The 21,053-nt window shown below is 41.4% G+C and overlaps 1 protein-coding gene across 1 annotated transcript in view; it reads left to right on the forward strand.

Annotated features, from left to right (window-relative positions):
* LOC126248870 (annexin B9-like) overlaps positions 1 to 17,053 on the forward strand; it is a 33,712-nt gene extending 16,659 nt beyond the window's left edge. The window contains exons 7-9 of the mRNA XM_049950316.1: positions 12,272 to 12,445; positions 16,352 to 16,533; positions 16,613 to 17,053. Coding sequence (XP_049806273.1) covers positions 12,272 to 12,445; positions 16,352 to 16,533; positions 16,613 to 16,663 — 407 coding nt within the window. The 3' untranslated portion in view covers positions 16,664 to 17,053. The remainder of the gene's footprint in view (positions 1 to 12,271; positions 12,446 to 16,351; positions 16,534 to 16,612) is intronic.
* Positions 17,054 to 21,053: the final 4,000 nt, after the last annotated feature.

A 21,053-nucleotide genomic window follows, 5' to 3' on the forward strand; every position in this document is an offset into this window, starting at 1 on the left:
CATCCATAACTAGATGATCCAACACTTCGCCATTTCCCAGAGGCAACAGCTTCTCAAGGTCTTAAAACCACACGTGGCTCAAGGATGCTTTTGTCATGATGCCGAGACATAGTTATCCCCATCCTTAATCCCGGGAAAAACCAACGTCCCTTGACAGCTACCACCCAGTTAGCCTGATGAATGTACTTCGTAAACTGCTAGAAAGGATGGTCAGCTTTAGAGTATGTTGAGTACTCAAATCTTGGGCTTTGTGTCCTTGTATCAGTGTGGCTTCTGGGCAAGGCAATCTCCAACTGACCACTTACTCCAATTGGATTCAACCATCTGACAGACCTTAACTCACCACCAGCACCTTGTTGCAGTCTTCTTTGAACTACATAAGGTGTATGACATGGCTTGATGCCATCACATTTGTTACCCTCCATGACTGGGGCTTCCATGGTCCCCTTTAGGTTTTCATCAGCTAGTTTTTCTCACCGGCTCTTCTGGGTTCGAGTTGGTACTTCACTCAGTGCCCCTCAGATTCAGGAGAATGATATCCCACAGGGTTCTGTACGAAGTGTCACACTCTTCCTTATTGCCATCAATGGGCTCACCTCTGTTGGGCCTCTGGTTATCCCGGTGTTGTATGTTGACAGATTTTTGCATCTGGTGCAGCTCCCACTCTGTAGCGTCTGCCGAGTGCCAGCTCCCACTCTGTAGCGTCTGCCGAGTGCCAGCTCCAAGGCACCATGTGATGGGGCCTCTGCATGGGCCACTGCCCATGGCTTCCAGTTTTCTCCCTCCAAAACATGGGTTATGCATTTTTGTCATCGACCCGCGGTACACCCTAATCCAGAACTTCATGTAGGCAACCAGCTCCTCAATGTTGTAGCACAGTACCATTTCGTGGGCTTTATTTTTGATAACAAGCTGAAATGGCTGTCGACATTTGCCACCTAAATACTACATATAAAGTGGAAGCTTAATGTTCTACACCTCCAGGCCCACACATCTTGAGGTGCAGACTGTTCCACTCTTCTCCATCTTGACTACGCTCTGGTCTTGTCCAGACTACATTATGGTAATCAGGGTTATGCCTCAGCAGCTCCTTCCACTTTGAAACTCCTTGACCCTGTCCATCACTGTGGGGTGCATCTGCCTATTGGTGCCTTTCACCTTAGTCCTTCTGGTAATCTCCTCACAGAAATGGGGATTCTCCCTCTACACATCCGATGGAGCCAACTCCTTGTTTCTTACGCAATTGCCATTTGCCAATTCCCTGGCCATCCTGTGTACCTTATGCTCTTTGTCAATGAGTGATGTCTCCCTCCTAACACCCACCCATATGTTGGATTGCCTGTTGCAGGGTGTAAACGACCCGGGAGATCCGGGAAAAACCTGGGAATTTTTTAGAATTCTGGTTTTTTGTTAAATTTTTGTAATTTTGACTGGTGAGAAATAACTCTAACAAAGGACTGCAGCATTAAAACATGAATAAGACTTGTTCCAAAGGAAATGCACCATGTACACAACAAAACACAGTGCTCATACAAGTGTCTGCCAGTAGCAAAATATTTCAAAGGCTTTAGTAAGACTATGCAATGCTTCATAACAACAGTGGCTTCCAATGAGCTTGACTCCACAACTGTTTACATTAAATTCATGTGAGCAGTTGGGAGCGGGCCTGTGCACATGTGCAGTTGAGTCGTGCATGTACCTTCTCCCGCTTATGCCTACAAGAGTGTGGCTATTAGCTGTATAACCAAGCAGCGAGATGCTACTCAGAAAAGCTTTACTGGTGTGCGGAAGTTGCCATATTCATTGGGGCATCTGCCCTGGGCGGCAGTTTCAGTCGAGCATTAATTGCCTTGTGGAGCAATGAAGATATTTGTCGGTTTGCTAAAAAAAAAAAATGGCTTTATTGATCTTTTCCACTGAGGCGGTCAATTTATTTGAAATGAAGTGTTCAAACCTACAGTATTGGCTAGTTTAATCTGTTTGCTGCATTTCAAAAGAGCATGTTTTCATCTTCTGGCACATACGGCATTATGCCGTAATAAAGAACCAAAAATGAGAGAATACAGTACTGGTACGCCAAGAAAATTTACAACCGAATCAGGATATACAAATGTGCACTAAAAGCCGAATTATGAATTTTAGTATGGTTCATGAAATTCCTCTGATGTCTTGTTTCTTTTATGACATAATGTAAGATCTTTCAATGTTTTACACGTACGAACATACGGGATTCCTGCATCATCGTAGCTGCGCAAGTGCGGTGACGCTTATTATCTGGCACACTCTGGCAACTGCTGAAATGGACCTCTAACAGGTTGCGGGGAAAATATTGTGAATAATTGATTGAAAAGTGTTACTTCAAAAGTAAATTTCTTTTTACACAAAATGAACTAAGTGCGAGAATGTGCAATGAATTTCTTAAATCGGAGCGTTTGACTCTCGTTTAAAAATGGACTGTCTGAGAACGACCATTTAGAAAAAAATTTCGAGCCCCAAAGATCAGACATTTATGTCGGTATTAAAAATTTTACTGGCATAGTTGTGTGATGTATCTTAAAGTGAAACATTAGCAAAAAGGATAAACATTGTACGAAAAAGTTGAGCTTCTCTTGCAGCTTATTAATTGTCGAGAACAATATTATATGTTAAAGCTCTGCTTGTCTTGTAGCAAGAATATCCGCTGTATCGGCTCACATGACGTGAGCTATGACTGGCTTACAAAAGCGCATCACAGTCTAGATTTAAACGCTTCGGAAAGCAACATGCAGTGTTTCTTCTGAGTTCAGTTTTCTAAAGGGCTGAGCGATTCTACACTGGCGTGTAAAACCATAACCATTCAAAGGATTCAGAGGATTTTTAATCTGGAAATCTGGGAGAAATCCAGGAATTTTTTTTATTTACGTGTCTGTGTCGTTGTTGGTGTGAGTCACCCCTGCCCGTCCTGCCTGTCAGATGTCAATCTCCATTCACTGGACTGCACCCTGTATCTTTCCTCCCATTGGATGGTGTCTAGACCACAGCTTAGAACAGATCTATTCCAGGGTCCTAAGATCTCCTACGGTTTTCCGGCGTCTTGTATGTGCCATCCTTGCAGAGTTCAAGGGCGCAACCATCTTCTACATTGATGGTTCTAGGACAGTTGATAAGGTGGGATACACTTTCACATCTTACTGGTTTCGAACACCATTTATTGCCTGGATCATGTAGTGTGTTCACAGCAGAGGTTCTAGCCATTAACAGGGCACTCCTTTCTGTTTCTCAGGCCTCCCTCCACAGTGTCCTAATTCGTTCACTCCGAGCAGACTGCAGGCCATCAACCAAGACTACTCTAGTCACCCTTTGGTCTCTAACCACGACCTCTTTGCCCTTGAGCGTGCCGCCTGTTCAGTCGTCTTTTTCTGGGTCCCAAGTCATGTTGATATCCCAGGCGATGAACTGGCTGTTTGGCTAGAGAAGCAGATACTTAAACCCTCATATTTCCTTTCATGATTCCAGCTGCGGATATGTGGATCTACGTCAAATCTCTTTGCCCAAAAGTGGAATGCCAGCTGGAGCGCTAGTATTCATAGTAATAAACCCCACACAATCGAGGAGTGTACTGCTGTTTGCTCTTCCTGACACTCCTCTGGGAAGGAATCCACTGTTTTTATGCTATTTACACATTGTTTCCTGCTATGTAATGACACACCCCCACAGTGTGGTTGTGGAGCCTTCCCACTGCACCATGGTTCCTCATGGTCTTGCATACTGAAGACTGTCAGTCCATTGCCCCAGTAAATCTGTTTATTATTCAGAAAGGTGTTTATGTAATTGCTGGCCCTGTGAAATCCTGCTGTCATTTACAGAATGACACTTTGCTTCTGGAGACTACTTCTGATTGTCAAGCACAAAAACTCCTTGTTGCCTCGCTTCTCCACAGCTACCGTGTTTGTGTCGAGGACCATAGAACTTTGGATTCTTCCCATGGTGTCATTTACCCAGGCTGCTTGATGGTCTAAGAGGCTGAAATCGAATCTTACCTCTCTGATCGGGGTGTCATTGCTGTCCATCATGTAATGGAAAAGGTAGTCCTCCTTAGTGCTCACGTGCACCATTTTCCTCACCTTTCATAGGGTGCTGCTGCCTTCCAAACTCAAAGCAGGCTATGACATTATCACAGTCCAGCCATACATTCTGAATCTGATGCACTGCTACCAGTGTCAATTTCAACCACACTAGAACAACTTGTCGACACCCAGCCAAATGTGTAACCTGTGGTAGAGATGCACACGAGGGCGATTGTCTGCCTCCTTACCCATGCTGTATCAACTGCAATGGTGGCCATGCTGCCTCCTCTTGGGTTTGTCCTGTGTATCTTGATGAGTGGGCAGTCAAAGAGATCCGGGTACCAGAGAAAGTGCCTGACCCAGTCACACACACAAGTTATTGACTAGTCGCAAACCCTGTGTTCTCCCATCTGGCGCTTAGTTCTGTTCTCGTTACATCTCACTCCACGAAGGATGTGGCCATGTATACATGCGGCCTCTAATTCAGCTCTGAGGTTGTGAAGTCGCCCCCAGTTGTGCAACAAGCCATCAATCTCTTGCCTCAAGTGGGGAAGCCACCAGCCACACAACTGGTAGTCCGGAAAGGACAATAGTAGTACTCCCGTGAAGTCTTTCTACGTCCCTCTCCAGCCAAACAACACTGTCTTCCTCTAACTAGAAATGCTCGTAGAAATCAACCAAAGGCAAACGCTCTTCTCCTTCGCAGTCTTGATGATCTTCTTCGATGGTGTTGCCACATGATACCTTAGCCTGGCCGGTCTGTGTGCACCACTAACCATTTTTCAGTGTTGGACTGCACAGACCGACAGCACAAGCAAGTCGATGCTTCTGTGGACCTCATGGAGCAGCTCTCTGGGACAGAGATCCAGTGCCCAATTCCCGGCGTGACAGCAGCAGACAATGTCATCCTGGACCTTATTGCTATATGCAACACTTCGGGTTGCCTTTTTGCAGACGTTTTGAGCTCTCCCCACTATCACCCTGCTTTCCTACATGGGGAAGTGAGCAGAGGCGGCTTTGGCGATGCCCTTCTCTTCTCCGAATCGTGCCGCCTTTACTATGAGGGAGCTAGATCATGCTCTCAGTTCATAGGAATATTCTGTCCCAGGCCAGATGCCATTTGCATTTACATGTTGCAGCACCTTTCTCTTGCGGGCACGAACTTTCTGGTTAACACTTAAAACTGCAACTGGGCAGAGGGCACACTGCCTGGATACTGGCATGAAGCCAGTAATACCCATACCTAAGCCCAGTAAGGACAAAAACCTTCATTCTGGCTACTGCCCCTTCTCTCACTAGCTGCGTTTGCAAGATGATTGGACGTATGATTCACGCCCGGCTGAAATGGTGGCTCAAGTCTCGCAATTTACTGAAAAGTGCACAGTGTGGATTCTGAGCACAGCGTTCTGCAGGTAACCGTCTCTTTACTTTGTCCACCCATGTCATGGTTTTCTACGGAAACCCCAGACTGGCCATGGTTTTTAAATTTGGAGAAGGCTCAGGATTCCTGCTGGAGAAATGGTACCTTCCATACTCTTTACACACAGGACTTCCATGGGTACCTGCACTATTTCCTTAAGGCATTTTTAAGTTTTCAAGGTGCATGTGGGTTCTGCCTTGGCCACCTTTATCCAGGAAAACGGTGTGCCTCAGGGTTCCGTCCTGGGGTCACCCTCTTTGCTATCTCCATTAATCCTATAATGCCTGTCTGCCACTGGGCATCTCCTACTCCATTTTTGTTGACAGATTTTGCCATCTGTTGCAGTTCTCCAGACATCTGACGGATCTCTCTCTCTCTCTCTCTCTCTCTCTCTCTCTCTCTCTCTCTCTCTAGTGATGTCTTGATCGTCTTTACTCCTGGAGCATCGATAGTGGCTTTTGCTTTTCCACTGACAAGTCTGTATGAATTTCTGGCAATGCAGGTGGTTTCTCCCACAATCTTTTCGTCTTTGGCCTGTTGCCCTTCCATTAGTGGAATCTATGAAATTCCTGGGGCTCATGCTTGATAGGAAACTGGTGGTCCTCCCATGTCTTACCTGGCAGCCTGTTGTCTGCAGTTCCTCAGTGGTACTTCCTGGGGTGTTGATCGGATTAACCTCCTCCCTTTTTACTAATCCCTGGTCAGTTCGAAAGTAGACTACGGGTGCATTGTGTGTCTGCACGTCCATTCCTCTTACGCCATCTCAACACTATCCACCATCATGACATTCTTTTATCCACTGGCACTTTTTACACTAGCCCAGTTGAGTGTCTGTATGCTGAAGCTGCTGAACTACTGCTGTCCTACAGCTGTGACTTTCTCCTCAGTAGGTATGCTTACTGTTGGTGTGCCATGGATGGCCACCCATAGTATGCCTCCTTCTGTGATTCCTTTGATTGCCAGTATTGGGCACGTCCCGTTTGTTACATCCTGGAGTTCGCTTTTGGCACTTCCTTCACTGGCTTAACTGCATACTACCTGCAACTTTACCAGTGGGTGTGAAACCTTCACCACCTTGGTTTTGTGAAGCAGCCCATGTTAATCTTGGACTGCATTCCCTTCATAAGGACACAACTCCATCCTCTATCGCCTTCAGTTTCATGACCTTCACATGGAACTTTGCAATCGTACCTTTGTATACACTAATGACTCTGTGGGGTCAAGTGGGCCTTTGTCATTGGCATCCATGTCTTTTGATATTGGCTTCAGGTACACTGCTCAGTATTTACAGCAGAGCCATAAATACTGTAAGCTCTGGCTTAAGCCTATCCCAGTGGCTTGGACGACCTCTCGGCCCTCCCGCTGGGAGGTCATTTTTAACTAGGCTGCGTATTTGACACTGCCTTTTTAGACTTACAATCATTTGATAAGTGGCGCTGCCCTACCTCTTTGTACACGTTATGCCCAAGTTCTAATTGTCCACCATTTCCTGATTGAATGCCCATTTTTAACCATTTACATTCCCACTTAGGTTTTCCGTGTGAGTTATCAGCCATTCTAGCAACTGTTGTGTGGGCTGTTGACTGTGTTTTTACTTTTTATCTGCCAAAGCAATATGGTGAAGGCCATTTAATATTTAGTTTTGGACCTCTGTTTCTGTATGGTATCTTTTATCCCTTTCTCCACATGCCTGTTTTTTAGCTGGCATCTCTGTCAATTGGGATTGAAGTATAGTAGTTTTTAACTTTTCTCTGTTTTCGTGTTCTATAGTTTTGACTTGGATGCGTAGGACCCCAGTTTTTTGCACCTGAAAACAAAACCAAACCAAACCAAACCGCTAGATCATATATTCTCTCAGATGATCTGTGTTGCCGCCTGTCAGTAAGTGGTGTCAATTCGGCACCACCACTGCCACCACCATTAGTCTTCCCTTCATGGGAAAAAGCTCCAGAGTATTAAGCCTCTCTGTGGCTTGGACAACCTCTTCTTGGCCCTGTGGCCATGATATCATTTTAACTAGGTTGCGTATTGGGCACTGTCCTTTTATCCATCGCCATTTAAGTAATGCTCCCCCACCACTCCAAATTGTGCTAAACTTTTAACGGTCTGCCATTTCCTGATGGAATGCATTTTTAATAAAAAAAAACGCTTATGTTCCAGTTTGTGTTTGCCATCTGAATTGTCAGCTATTTTAGTGAGCAACATGCTGGCTGTTGACTATGTTTTACATTTTATTTTTTATTGTGTCCTCACCGTGTCCGGCGACAGTGACTGTCAGCTGTTTAGTCCGTATTGTGGCAGGCTAGATGTGGCTTGCAAAACCAAGCTTTGCTTTGAAGACCTGATCACATGAAGTACAATGCAGTTGACCAGTGGAGTTATTACATATAGATGTAATTGGACTTGGGCTTAGATTTGCGGAGCTTTCGTTTATCGTCCAGGTTCTTTAGGCGGATACGCTCATGTACAGTTGAGCACCACTCTCATCAGTGCAATGCAAGCTCCTCCCAACGTTTGCTTGGAATACCACAGACTGTGAAGTGACGTTTGATGGTGTCTTCATATTGCAGGTGTTGGCTACCTTGCCGCTGTTTTCCACATCAGAACTCTGAGTAGAACACTGCTTTGGGAAACCTGCTGTCATCCATGCATATGATATGACCCCTCCATCTCAGTTGGTGTTTCATTAAGAGAGCTTCGATGCTGGGCAGTATCACGCGATGCAAAATCTCAGTGTTTGGAATAAGGTCTTCCCATTTCATGCGGAGAATTCATCTCTTTCAGCAAAGATGAAAGGTGTGTAGCCTCCTAATGTCAGCTTTATAACAGCACCAGGTTTCTGAAGTGTAAAGTAAAGTTGGTAATATTATTGCTTTGTAGACTGAAAGTTTAGTTTGTAGTCAGAGATCATGTGATTTCCATACTCATTGATTGTTTGCTAAAAACTGAGGCTGCATTGGCTATACGAGCTGCAACTTCTGTCGTCAAGCTGTTTTCATTTCTAATTTGGCTGTAGTAGCAATGTAGTGGAGGCCATTTAATTTTTAGTTCTGGACCTGTTTATCTATGGTGTGTTTTATAGATGTTTCACCACATCCCTGTTTTTTTGGCTGTTACATCTTCTGTCAGTTTGGATTGATGTGTAGTCATGCTTAACTCCTCTCTCTTTCTGTTCTACAGTTTTAAGATCTATGACCCAAGTTGTTTTTTTTTCCCCCCCTAAAACCAAACAAAACATTCTCTGTACACCATGTCAATTGGGTCTTAGCACAGTCTTTAAGTTCCAGTAAGAGTTTTTGCAAGTGGTTGTTCTATCCAGATGATTCTTTTGTTCTTGATTTATGTCCAGTTATGGCAATGAATTTGTTCATTCTGCTACATTTTTATATAATTTCATGCATCAAAAAGGTGAAATGATATGTGTTGTTGGTATTAATAAACTTCGCAGCTAAGACTGTTTTTTATTCAAAAATTAGTGAAGTTTGGCAGTCCTTATCAGGTGATCATGAAAAGCCTGTTTTATTTACACAGCACTGAAGTGCAAACTTGGTTCCTTAGGCTTCTGTTAAGTTTGTTGTGGTCATTCTAGATTACTGTAGAGGAACAGGGAAAAAAAAAAAAATCATGTGACTTTAAATGTACTTTCCAGTAAGGTTCGAATCTATAGCAAGCATTACTGTAGCCCACAACTGGTGAGATATCAAAAATTTGAACATTCTCTTACTGCTGTAGTAGTTACTGAGGCAAAGAGTCGGGTTGCTCACAAATAAATTCTGAATTTATAATTAACTTATAAATTACTTTTATACCGTAGGAAAATTGTTTTAACAAAATATCACTTGGTATGCAAGAATTGTTCATAAAAATTAAGATTTAATTATAGTGCTGCTAATGATACAAAAATAACAGTTCATGGTTGTAATGACACTAAGTCCGCAGATAATTTCATAACAAAGATTACTGTTCACTCTGCAACTGAAGTCATTACACAGGTTCTGTATGTGGCAGTTAGTTAAATCATCAGCACACTGCATTCCTACTTCCACTGTTATTAAATGAATTTGATGGTGAGTAATCAGAAAAACAGGTGCTGCACTCTAACGTGTAGTTGACATAGGGTGATGGCATCACAAAGCAATGAGTAAAGGAAGGGTCATAAAGTACCCAGAAAATGTTTGGCATTTTGGTAATACTTGGACCTCCAGGACTGTAACTGAATTACACTATTAAGTTCACTGTATATTTACTTGCAATGTTGATTAAATATTGTGAATAATTGTTGTGTAAGTGACAGTGAGGTAGGATAGTTAATTTCTTTACTAAAAGGAGGTTGCATAATGAGGAACTTTAAATTTGTCTTGTACTTCGTAAGAAACAAGCCCTTTCTGCATTAGCCACTACTACAGCCATAGCAGAATATTCATATAGCTGCCTTGCTAGCTGTGGGCTGTTGCAACTGTCACCATAGATGAAATGTAATTTTCTTGTGAGATTTTTGTTGGACATTTTTCGTCCTCAACTGTAATACGACGACGACGAAGTTAATTGTCCTAAGGAATAACTTGAGTTGGCCCTTCAGTGCTGTGTGTGTTGAGGTTTTCTTAATAGTCAGATGATGGCAGTACTTCCCCCAAACTTCACTAATAATTACTACGTGAGGTGTGTTCAAAAAGTATGGTGACTTTATATCTTTATGAAAAAATATTTATTTATTCGTCAATATTCATGTTTTCCGCTTCAAAGTAATCCCACCCTCACATACGGTACACTTTGCCAGTGCTTCCTATAAGCACTTTTTGGTACAGTCTTGAGTGCTTCCAGCAATGCAATTTTTATTTCCTCGGTCATTGAAAAGTCGTCGTCCTTTCATAGATCTCTTCAATTTTTTGCCAAAAAATCTCACAAGCATTGATGAATGAGCAGGTGCATTGTTGTGATGCAAAAACCATGAATTGTTTCTCCACAATTCCAGATATTTCTTGCGTATTGCTTCTCGCAAATGGTGCATAACGTCAACCGTACGTGCTTGAGACGAGAACTTACTATGCACTATGCCATGATAATTGAAAACACACAGTGAGCAAAACTTTGACATTTGATTGAACTTGGTGTGCTTTTCTTCCCCGTCTTGGCTCTGAGATAGTTCCATTTGGACAATTGGGCTTAGGTTTCAACATCATAACCGTAAACACATGTTATGTCACCAGTTATGACCCCCTTGAGCAAATCAGGATCATCTTTGTCATTAAAGAGCTCCTGATCAATGCTCATGTGACAGTTCTTCTGATCAAAATTGAGGAGCTTTTGAACAAACTTTGCTGACACATCTTATGCCCAAAACGTGCAAAAAAAAAAAATTGCACGACATGAACTGAGTGATGTGCCAACATCCTCAGCAACTTCCAATTTTCCAAAGTGTTTTCTTCATAGCTTAGACATTATCATGTGTTAATGTGCTGGGGTGTCCAGAGCAAGGTTAGTCACTGGCATCTTCTTGGCCATCTTGGAAGAGCTTGCACCTCGTAGAAGCATTTTTTTTCTTTTTTTTAGAGCAGACTCACCGTATGCCACTGTGAACATTAAGTGTTCCATTTTCACACACAATTTGATGCAAATTCTTTGCTCCATTTTTTAATAATCTAAAATTGCCAAGCATACTAAAACGTCCAACCACTCTGCCAAAAACAAACGAAGTATGCTGTACACTTGAAACAGTGAACATATGTTTGGGACATATGTAACCAACATAAAAAGATAATTGAATGTACATTGCCTGCGCAATTTTGAAGTCTCCTTACTTTTTGAACAGCCATCGTATTATTTGTAAGTACGTAGGCACTTCCGTCCTTCATTTTTAAAATGGTGGAACTGGAAGAAGGGAAGCATCGGCTGTTCGGTACAAAGTTTACTGGCGAAAACTTACTTGACTGCCTTCCTGCCAAACCCATGAGACTGTGTGCCAGATGTACATTAGTATCTGACCATGTTAACAATCAGTTATTGACCAATTCTGCAGTCATTGGTAAAGAAAAGCCAATGCCATTGATGGTTCCTTTTGAGTTGTTCCTTTGCTTAACTTACACACCATTGTGCTGAAAGGTTCTGCACTGGTATTCATTTTGAATGCCTAAAGGCCAAATTGTTCTTTTGGAGATAGTTATGTATTATGAGTGGACAAAGTATTAACTTCATTCAAAAATGGCAGTTAACAAATTGTCTCTTGCTTCTTAGGGTACCTACAAGCCACGATTTTAAGGAATCGGTTGGTGCTGTTGACTGAAGACCTCTTCCTCAATGCACACAGTGTTTTGTGAAACAATAGTAGCTGAATGTTAAATTGACGTAACTGCTATGTGCAAATCAGACAGGTGGTGGAACCTCTTCTTGCCACAGTGTGTTTGTGTGCATGCAGTCAAAGCTTCTAAAGACACTTAAATGCCCATTCAGAGACTGTTAAGTGTAAACCAGGTTCATTGTCCTGGTAACAACTGGAGACAGTGTGCTCAACTGAAATGGACTGAAAAGGAAGGTGATCGTACATAGCAATCTTTCACAATGTTTGTGAAAGAGGTATTAGATGCAGAAAACGAACTACTCAAGGCATGAGGATAGTTCTCAACTTTTCTTCCCCTGAGGAGATTGTGTTCTAAAAATCGTTGCATTGTCTCCGGCCAGGTACTTTATCATTCGCTTCTCCCACAGTCACTTGAAAATGCTTGGTTTGGCTCTGATAATATTGGAAAAATAAGGTGTAATTCACAGAAGTATTGCAACAGATCTCTATATATTTACTTTCTCTTAACAGGTGTTAAAGAATGGGGGACAGATGAATCTGTATTCAACTCTATATTGGTAACAAGAAACTATATGCAACTGAGACAGATATTTGTGGAGTATGAGAAGCTTGCTGGTCATGATATAGAGTCAGCTATCAAGAAAGAATTTTCAGGCAGTATAGAGAAGGGTTTACTGGCTATTGGTAAGTAAAATGATTTTTAAATGTGTAGACACTAATTTGAAATATTATCAAAATCTGTTTGTCACCTTGTTTCTTGTATTAAAGGACAGGGGTGTGAAAGATGAGTTCACACAAGTTTGTCCTTGTATTTTGCATCAGTTCTGGAGATACACTGGTCTTCCATCTAAGTCTTCTGTGAATTATTCCCGCATTAATTACACAATTGTCAAGGTTTTGTGTAACATTGTGTTCCTCATGCTTCTGTAGTTCATTGGGCAGCCAGTGATTAATTCATAATTGCTGAAATGATTCATTCAGCAACAGTACAAAATAGTCAGGTATAGAGAGAGTATTAGCTATGTTGTAGCACTATCAATGTTAATGCTGTAACTCAAATGAAATTAAAAAAAAGCTGGATATGTAGGCTTCATGGAGTCCAAACTAAGTGGCAGTTCACAGTAGTTACTCAAACCCTATTCATGATTTAATGGCATGTAACTGAATCACTCTTGGTGTTGATTGATTTTTAATGTTACAGATAAAAAATTTTTCTTCATGATTAGAAGCAACTAAAAATAAACACACATTCAAAAATTTCTGCATCACCCCAGTTCCCAGAACTCCTGAAGATGGACATAGACTGTGGATATTGTATCAAAGACACAGTCCCTTTGCCTTTTCAGAGGTGTCACTTTACATGTCCAAAGATGTAAAAAACTGTGCATGAGCAGTGCCTGCCTATTACACGGAGGGCATCTGACAGCTCATAGTTCCAGCCATTCCACCAGCAATGAGGTGCCCAGCTCATGTTGTCTAGTTAAACCATGGCTAGACGATCAGTACTGCGGTTCAATCGCAACCACATTGTTACTTTGTGTCAGGAAGGGCTCTCAAAAGGGAAGTGTCTAGGCATCTCGGAGTGAACCAAAAGCGATGCTGTTCGGACATGGAGATACGGAGAGACAGGACTGTGGATGACAGGCCTCACTCAGGCTGCCCAAGGGCTACTACTGCTGTGTATGACTGCTACCTACAGATTATGGGTACAAAGAACCGTGACAGCAATGCCACCATGTTGAATAATGCTTTTCGTGCAGCTACAGGACGTTGTATTAAGACTCAAACTGTGCACAACAGGCTGCATGATGTACAACTTCACTCCAGACGTCCATGGCGAGGTCCACCTTTGCAGTACAGATGGGCCCAACATCCAATCCTGCTGAGGAGTGGAGTCACATTATCTTTACTGATGAGTGCCATGTAGCCTTAACATAGACAATCATCAGAGACCTGTTCGGAGGCAACCCCGTCAGGCTGAACACCTTACACGCTGTCCAGAGAGCGCAACACCCACTCTGAGGGATCTATGCTGAAAAACCATTAAGGAGTGGGACAATCTGGATAAACGGTGCCTTGATGAACTTGTGGGTAGTATGCCAAAACGAATACAGGCATGCATCAGTGCAAGAGGATGTGCTGCTGGTTATTACAGGTACTGGTGTGTACAGCAATCTGGACCACCACCTCTGAAGGTCTCACTGTATGGTGGTAAAACATGCAATGTGTGGTTGGTTTACATGAGCAATAAAAAGGGTTAGAATGATTATATTGGTCTCTATTCAAATTTGTGAACAGGTCCGGAAGTATCAGAACAGAGGTGATGCAAAAAAGTGTGTGTGTGTGTGTGTGTGTGTGTGTGTGTGTGTGTGTGTGTGTGTGTGTGTGTGTGTGTGTGGGGGGGGGGGGGAGGGGGAGGGAGATTAATACCTAATGATAACTCAGTGGAACTGGCAGTAGCTTTTGGAATTAATTCCAGTGAATGCTGAGCAAAAGAACTCTTATAACCTTAGGTAAATGTTGGATGGTGAACATCCATCACTTAAATGCTTACTAATGATTAAAGGTGAATATATGAACATCACACAATGGAAAGATAAACAAAGACTGACTCGCAAGAATTATTTGTAAACTGTTCAGTGAAGAATGACTGTGGCACTGTCCACTAAGCGTATTTGTAGACTTTTGTAGGAAATATTTAACCATTTGGCAATGTATCTATTTTACTTATTGGGTTATATTTTTAACTGGCTTTAAGACTGAGGTCTGTTTCAGTAGGTGAAAGCTGAAGTGAACACTTTCCTCTGCTTTCTAATAAAGCCCTTGGAGAATATTCTAGACACAACCCATCAGTTAAAGTTATTTCATTAACTGCCGCATTTTCTCAGTTAATGTTACATATTTTAGTGCACAAAAATGAGGCTAAAAGTTATTTTTGAATTTTTTATAGGATTACATTTTAAAATTTGAATAATCCAGGTTTCTTAAAACTAAAACCACTTATACTTCATTAATAACAATTCTGAAAGATCTGAAAGTTTTTCCATAAGAGAACAATAATGCTTTCAAATGAGGTCGCTCGCAAGATAGTAACAGTAGCGTCAATTTTTATGTACATTTGGTTTAAATAAAGCTTGAATATTTCGCAGGGGAAACAAGTAATTCACAATGAAAGCTCACATTCTGTACAGCAGTAATTAAAAAATTACATCCTGTAAAAGAACTGACATGCTACATTTAGATTAGGCAATAGAGATAAAAAATATTGGTATTAGGAGTAATACAAGAAAGTGCAGCTTTCCCATCTTGTTACACTGAAATGTGTGCCAAGTGCCAGGTCTCGGAACAAACATGCGAAAATTAAATTTAAATTTTCTGAATGTGCTGTTCAGTTGCTAATTCTAAAAAGTTTTATGATAGTTTTCTTTCACTTGTGAGACATCTATACCCTGACAAGTGATTACAGTGTCTAAAATAAAACATTTAGTTTCGTGTTAATGAAAATGTATGTTCAGGGACACAAGTTTCGCAGGGATCATACATATGAGCTTCAACAGAAATTTTTGCCTCTCTCTCTCTCAACCGTATAAGCAGGTTCTCTCCCCACACAGATAACTAATACATAGTTACAGCTTCAGCCTGTTCTGTCTCAAAGAACCTTAGCCTGTTTGTGTGAATTTTAGCATGGGGGAAGGGAGAGTGGCTTGCAATGAAAGTAATTCTGTAGACTGAAAACAAAGTATAATTCAGATATGAGACTTCTCACTTTTCAAAATGGAGCAAAAATTCATTCTGTGAGGTTTCAGGATTGTAAAAAGTTAATGTTTAGAAGTTGGTTTAATGCCATGGGTGGTCATGTTGTGAATGTTAAAAGTCAGTATCTCTTAATGCTCTTAATTCTCATAATAAAGTACTGGCAGCACTTCAGAATCGGAGTAGTGTATCTGCATCAATTTGTTGAACATTTACAAGGTTACAGCTACCATTTAATAAATTCAAAATTAACCTTTTCAGAATTTAAAATGGGTGTGCAAGGATTTCCTGCTTCACCAAAACAATTTTCAGCAGCCTTCAAAGAAATTGCCCAATTGTTTTAAACTGGGTTAAAGAAGGAATATGCCTTAACCAATCTTATCTGAACCACCTTGGATTTGAGAATGATGATACTTAAAAAGCAAATTACATCTTCCTTGGCTGTATATTTTAATTTCAGCCAGGGTGGTAATTGATATTGTCTTCTGGTACTATATACACCTAAGATTGTTCGGATGTGCAGGCTTACTTGCTGTGGAAAGTTGATGCAGTTACAGGATTAAGAAAGTATTGTAGCTTCGTAGGAGCCGTGTCTGGAGTAACTGGAGTTGTATTGACAGTGAAGATCTGTGCCAAAATGCTAATACACAATTTTGTAAGGAGTAAAATTTACTTCAATCAAGCACTGTGTAGCTTAATGAAACATAAGAGAAGTATTGTTAAATACCAAATAGCTTTTGATATTACTTAACTACATAACGATTTTCATGACTAGTATTCTTTGCAGTGTAGTTTTGTAACAAATTGAGATACGTAATGACCAAATTGTTGTTCCAGTGAAATGTGCTAAAAGCAAAGTTGGCTATTTTGCTGAAAGATTGCATGACAGCATGGCTGGCTTAGGCACAAAAGACAAAACACTTACTCGAATAATTGTGTCACGTTCAGAGATTGATTTGGGTGACATTAAAGAAGCTTTTGAACAGACGTATGGAAAATCATTGGAGAGTTTCATTTCGGCAAGTAAAAAATTTTACTTTAATAAAACTGTTCTTTTATTGCAAAGTGTTGATATTAATGGTTTATTGACTGTTACAGGGTGATACTTCTGGGGATTACAAAAAAGTGCTTCTGGCATTGGTTTCTTAATAAGGTATTTCAAAACTGTGCATCTTGGAAAAGAAACACTTCCACAAATAAAAATCTCTGCCTCAACAAATCAGAATCTCTGCAAATAGAAATCTCAGGCTTCACCTTAAAAGCTGCTGTGCAGTGTGGGAGTGTCACCTGTTCATGGAAGTGATATGGTTGCTCTACCTGTGCTGCAATAAAATACTCAGTGGTTGCTTCAGTAAAGGAATTATGTAGCTCTTTGAATGTAGTAATATATTTACATATATAAAAGAATCTCTCTTAAAGATGTTGTTGGTGTATAGTTATTTTAAAGAAATAATTTGTATGAATTTAAAAATCTATTTTTGTCAAATTTTTATAAACTGTTTACTGTTCATTCATTAAACTTCTTTAATGCCACTGTTACATGCTTTCAGTTAATTCCTAATGAAGACTTTCATTTTATGTTCCTTCGTGATATGAATATGCTTGTACATTTGATAAATCAAAAATTTATAAATTATGGAAAAATGGTTATGTTAATGATCCCTCATAAAGTGACATTTTTTGATGTATTGTATGGTAAGACCTTGGCTAGCACCTGTGTTTTAACCATGGATTTGCTGAATCTTTCTTCTTAAGAACAACCATTGGAGATTCCCTTGACTTCTTGCGTGAGAAACTCCAATTAAATCTTCTGGCAGACCACCTGAAACAATTGGTGTGCACATTAGATGCCTTATTTGAGACTTGTTGCCAGCAATGTAGTACAGTCAGTTTGGCAGAACTGGGTTACACAAATAGCATTAAGAGTGCTAAGAAATAAAATGGCAAATAGGTTGTTGCCTTGCTAGCAGTATTGTAGATTGCTGAAATGAAAGTGGAAAAAGTAGTAGGTATTGTAAACTTGCTGCAGGCTCCCTTTAACAAGCCACCTCTAAGGCCACAGGTGGCACAAAGCAGAGCTGTGTGCCCACTGGCCTGGCAATAAAGTAGGCACTAATATGTGGCAGCCAAAGTGTTACACCATACTAAAGTGTCAAATTATAAACAACTGCCATCACAAAAGGAGAAAAGGAGGCAGGTGATGTTTCACATGAGGAACATAAATTGAAATTGTAGAAAAAGTAGTTTCTGTACACATAAACAGAATAAGCATAGACATCTGAAATAGTGTCTAATTGTGCATTAACATTACAAATCAGGTAAAAAACTAAACTTCCCAACTTAAACAAAAAACCCGAAACCAATAAAAGGTGGAAAATAAATGCTGCCTCCATCACCCCCTGCCCAATACTCTCTTCAGCATAACGTGTCAACTGACCATCACAAATGTAGACACACATTGGCTACATTATAACAGACATTACCCATTAAAGTATTATCAAACGAATTCTCCAACCATAATAGCGGAAAGGTCGGGGAAGAAGGCCAGTGTTCACTCTGTCTGCTTGCGGGGGGGTCTCATCAGAGATGTGGAGGAGGCCCTGCCGGCGGCGATAAAGGGCACTGGGTGCAACCGACTGCAAATTGTTGCTCATGTTGGCACCAATGACTCCTGCCATCTGGGTTCAGAGGTCGTCCTCAGTTCATACAGGCGGTTGGCGGAATTGGTGAAGGCGGAAAGCCTCACTCGTGGGGTGGAATCTGAGCTAACTATTTGTAGTATCATTCCCAGAACTGATCGCGGTCATCTGGTTTGGTGCCGAGTGGAAGGCTTAAATCAGAGGCTCGGACGATTCTGCAGAGATCTGGGGTGCAAATTACTCTACCTCCGCTATCGGGTGGAGAAATGTAGGGTCCCCCTGAATAGGTCAGGCGTGCACTACACACCGGAAGTGGCTACAAGGGTAGCAGAGTATGTGTGCAGTGCACATGGGGTTTTTTTTTTAGGTTAGAGAATTGCTTCCCTAGGCCCGACAAGATGCCTCCTGAGACGGGGCAAGGTAGGAGTAGGCAAAGTGCAGCAGGGAATAACAATATTAATGTGCTAATAGTAAACTGCAGGAGTGTCTATAGAAAGGTCCCAGAACTGCTCTAATTAATAAACGGTCACAATGCCCATATAGTACTAGGGACAGAAAGTTGACTGAAACCAGACGTAAACAGTAATGAAATCCTAAACTCAGATTGGAATGTACACCGCAGAGACAGGCTGGATAGTGAAGGGGGAGGCGTGTTTATAGCGATACGAAGTGCAATAGTATTGAAGGAAATTGACGGAGATACGAAATATGAAATAATTTGGGTGAAGGTCACGGTTAAAGCAGGCTCAGACATGGTAATTGGATGTCTCTATAGGCCCCCTGGCTCAGCAGCTGTTGTATCTGAGCACTTGAAGGATAATTTGGAAAACATTTAGAGTAGATTTCCCCACCATGTTATAGTTATGGGTGGAGATTTTAATTTGCCGGATATAGACTGGGAGACACAAACGTTCATAACGGGTGGCAGGGACAAAGAATCCAGTGAAATTTTTTAAAGTGCTTTATCTGAAAACTACCTTGAGCAATTAAACAGAGAACAGACTCGTGGCGATAACATATTAGACTTTCTGGTTACAAACAGACCCGAACTATTTGAAACAGCTAACGCAGAACAGGGAATCGGTGATCATAAAGCAGTTACGGCATCAATGATTTCAGCCGTAAATAGAAATATTAAAGGTAGGAAGATTTTTCTGTTTAGCAAAAGTGACAAAAAGCAGATTAGAGTACCTGACGGCTCAACGCAAAAGTTTTGTCTCTAGTACAGATAGTGTTGAGGAGCAGTGGACAAAGTTCAAAACCATCGTACAATATGCATTAGGTGAGTATGTGCCAAGCAAGATTGTAGGAGATGGAAAAAGAGCCACCGTGGTACAACAACCGAGATAGAAAACTTCTGCGGAAGCAAAGGGAACTTCACAGCAAACATAAACATAGCCAAAGCATTGCAGATAAACAAAAATTACGCGAAGCGAAATGTAGTGTGAGGAGGGCTATGCGAGAGGCGTTCAATGAATTTGAAAGTAAAGTTCTATGTACTGCCTTGGCAGAAAATCCTAAGAAATTTTGGTCTTACGTCAAAGCGGTAGGTGGATCAAAACAAAATGTCCAGACACTCTGTAACCAAAATTGTACTGAAACAGAGGATGACAGACTAAAGGCCGAAATACTAAATGTCTTTTTCCAAAGCTGTTTCACAAAGGAAGACTGCACTGTAGTTCCTTCTCTAGATTGTCGCACAGATGACAGAATGGTAGATATCGAAATAGACGACAGAGGGATAGAGATACAATTAAAATCGCTCAAAAGAGGAAAGGCCACTGGACCTGATGGGATACCAGTTCGATTTTACACAGAGTACGCGAAGGAACTTGTCCCCCCCTTCTTGCAGTGGTGTACTGTAGGTCTCTAGTAGAGCATAGCGTTCCAAAGGATTGGGAAAGGGCCCAGGTCATCCCCGTTTTCAAGGAGGGACATCGAACAGATGTGCAGAACTGTAGTCCTATATCTCTAACGTCGATCAGTTGTAGAATTTTGGAACTCGTGTTATGTTAGAGTATAATGACTTTTCTGGAGACTAGAAATCTACTCTGTAGGAATCAGTATGGGTTTCGAAAAAGGCGATCGTGTGAAACCCAGCTCGCGCTATTCGCCCACGAGGCTCAGAGGGCCATAGACACGGATTCCCAGGTAGATGCCGTATTTCTTGACTTCCGAAAGGCATTCGATACAGTTCACCACAGTCGTTTAATGAGCAAAGTAAGCATATGGACTATCAGACCAATTGTGTGATTGGATTGAAGAGTTCCTAGATAACAGAACGCAGCGTGTCATTTTCAATGGAGAGAAGTCTTCCGAAGTAAGAGTGATATCAGGTATGCCGCAGGGGAGTGTCATAGGACCGTTGCTATTCACAATATACATAAATGACCTTGTGGATGACATTGGAAGTTCACTGAGGCTTTTTGCAGATGATGCTGTGGTGTATCGAGAGGTTGTAACAATGGAAAATTGTACTAAAATGCAGGAGGATCTGCAGCGAAATGACGCATGGTGCAGGGAATGACAATTGAATTTTAATGTAGAAAAGTGTAATGTGCTGCGAATACATAGAAAGATAGATCCCTTATCATTTAGCTACAAAATAGCAGGTCAGCAACTGGAAGCAGTTAATTCCATAAATTATCTGGTAGTACGCATTAGGAGTTATTTAAAATGGAATGGTCATATAAAGTTGATCGTCGGTAAAGCAGATGCCAGACTGAGATTCATTGGAAGAATCCTAAGGAAATGCAATCCGAAAACAAAGGAAGTAGGTTACAGTACGCTTGTTCGCCCACTGCTTGAATACTGCTCAGCAGTGTGGGATCCGTACCAGATGGGGTTGATAGGGGAGAGAGAGAGAGAGAGAGAGAGAGAGAGAGAGAGAGAGAGAGAGA

Source organism: Schistocerca nitens, chromosome 3 (genome assembly GCF_023898315.1).
Source record: "Schistocerca nitens isolate TAMUIC-IGC-003100 chromosome 3, iqSchNite1.1, whole genome shotgun sequence".
In the NCBI taxonomy this organism is placed as follows: Eukaryota; Metazoa; Arthropoda; class Insecta; order Orthoptera; family Acrididae; genus Schistocerca; species Schistocerca nitens.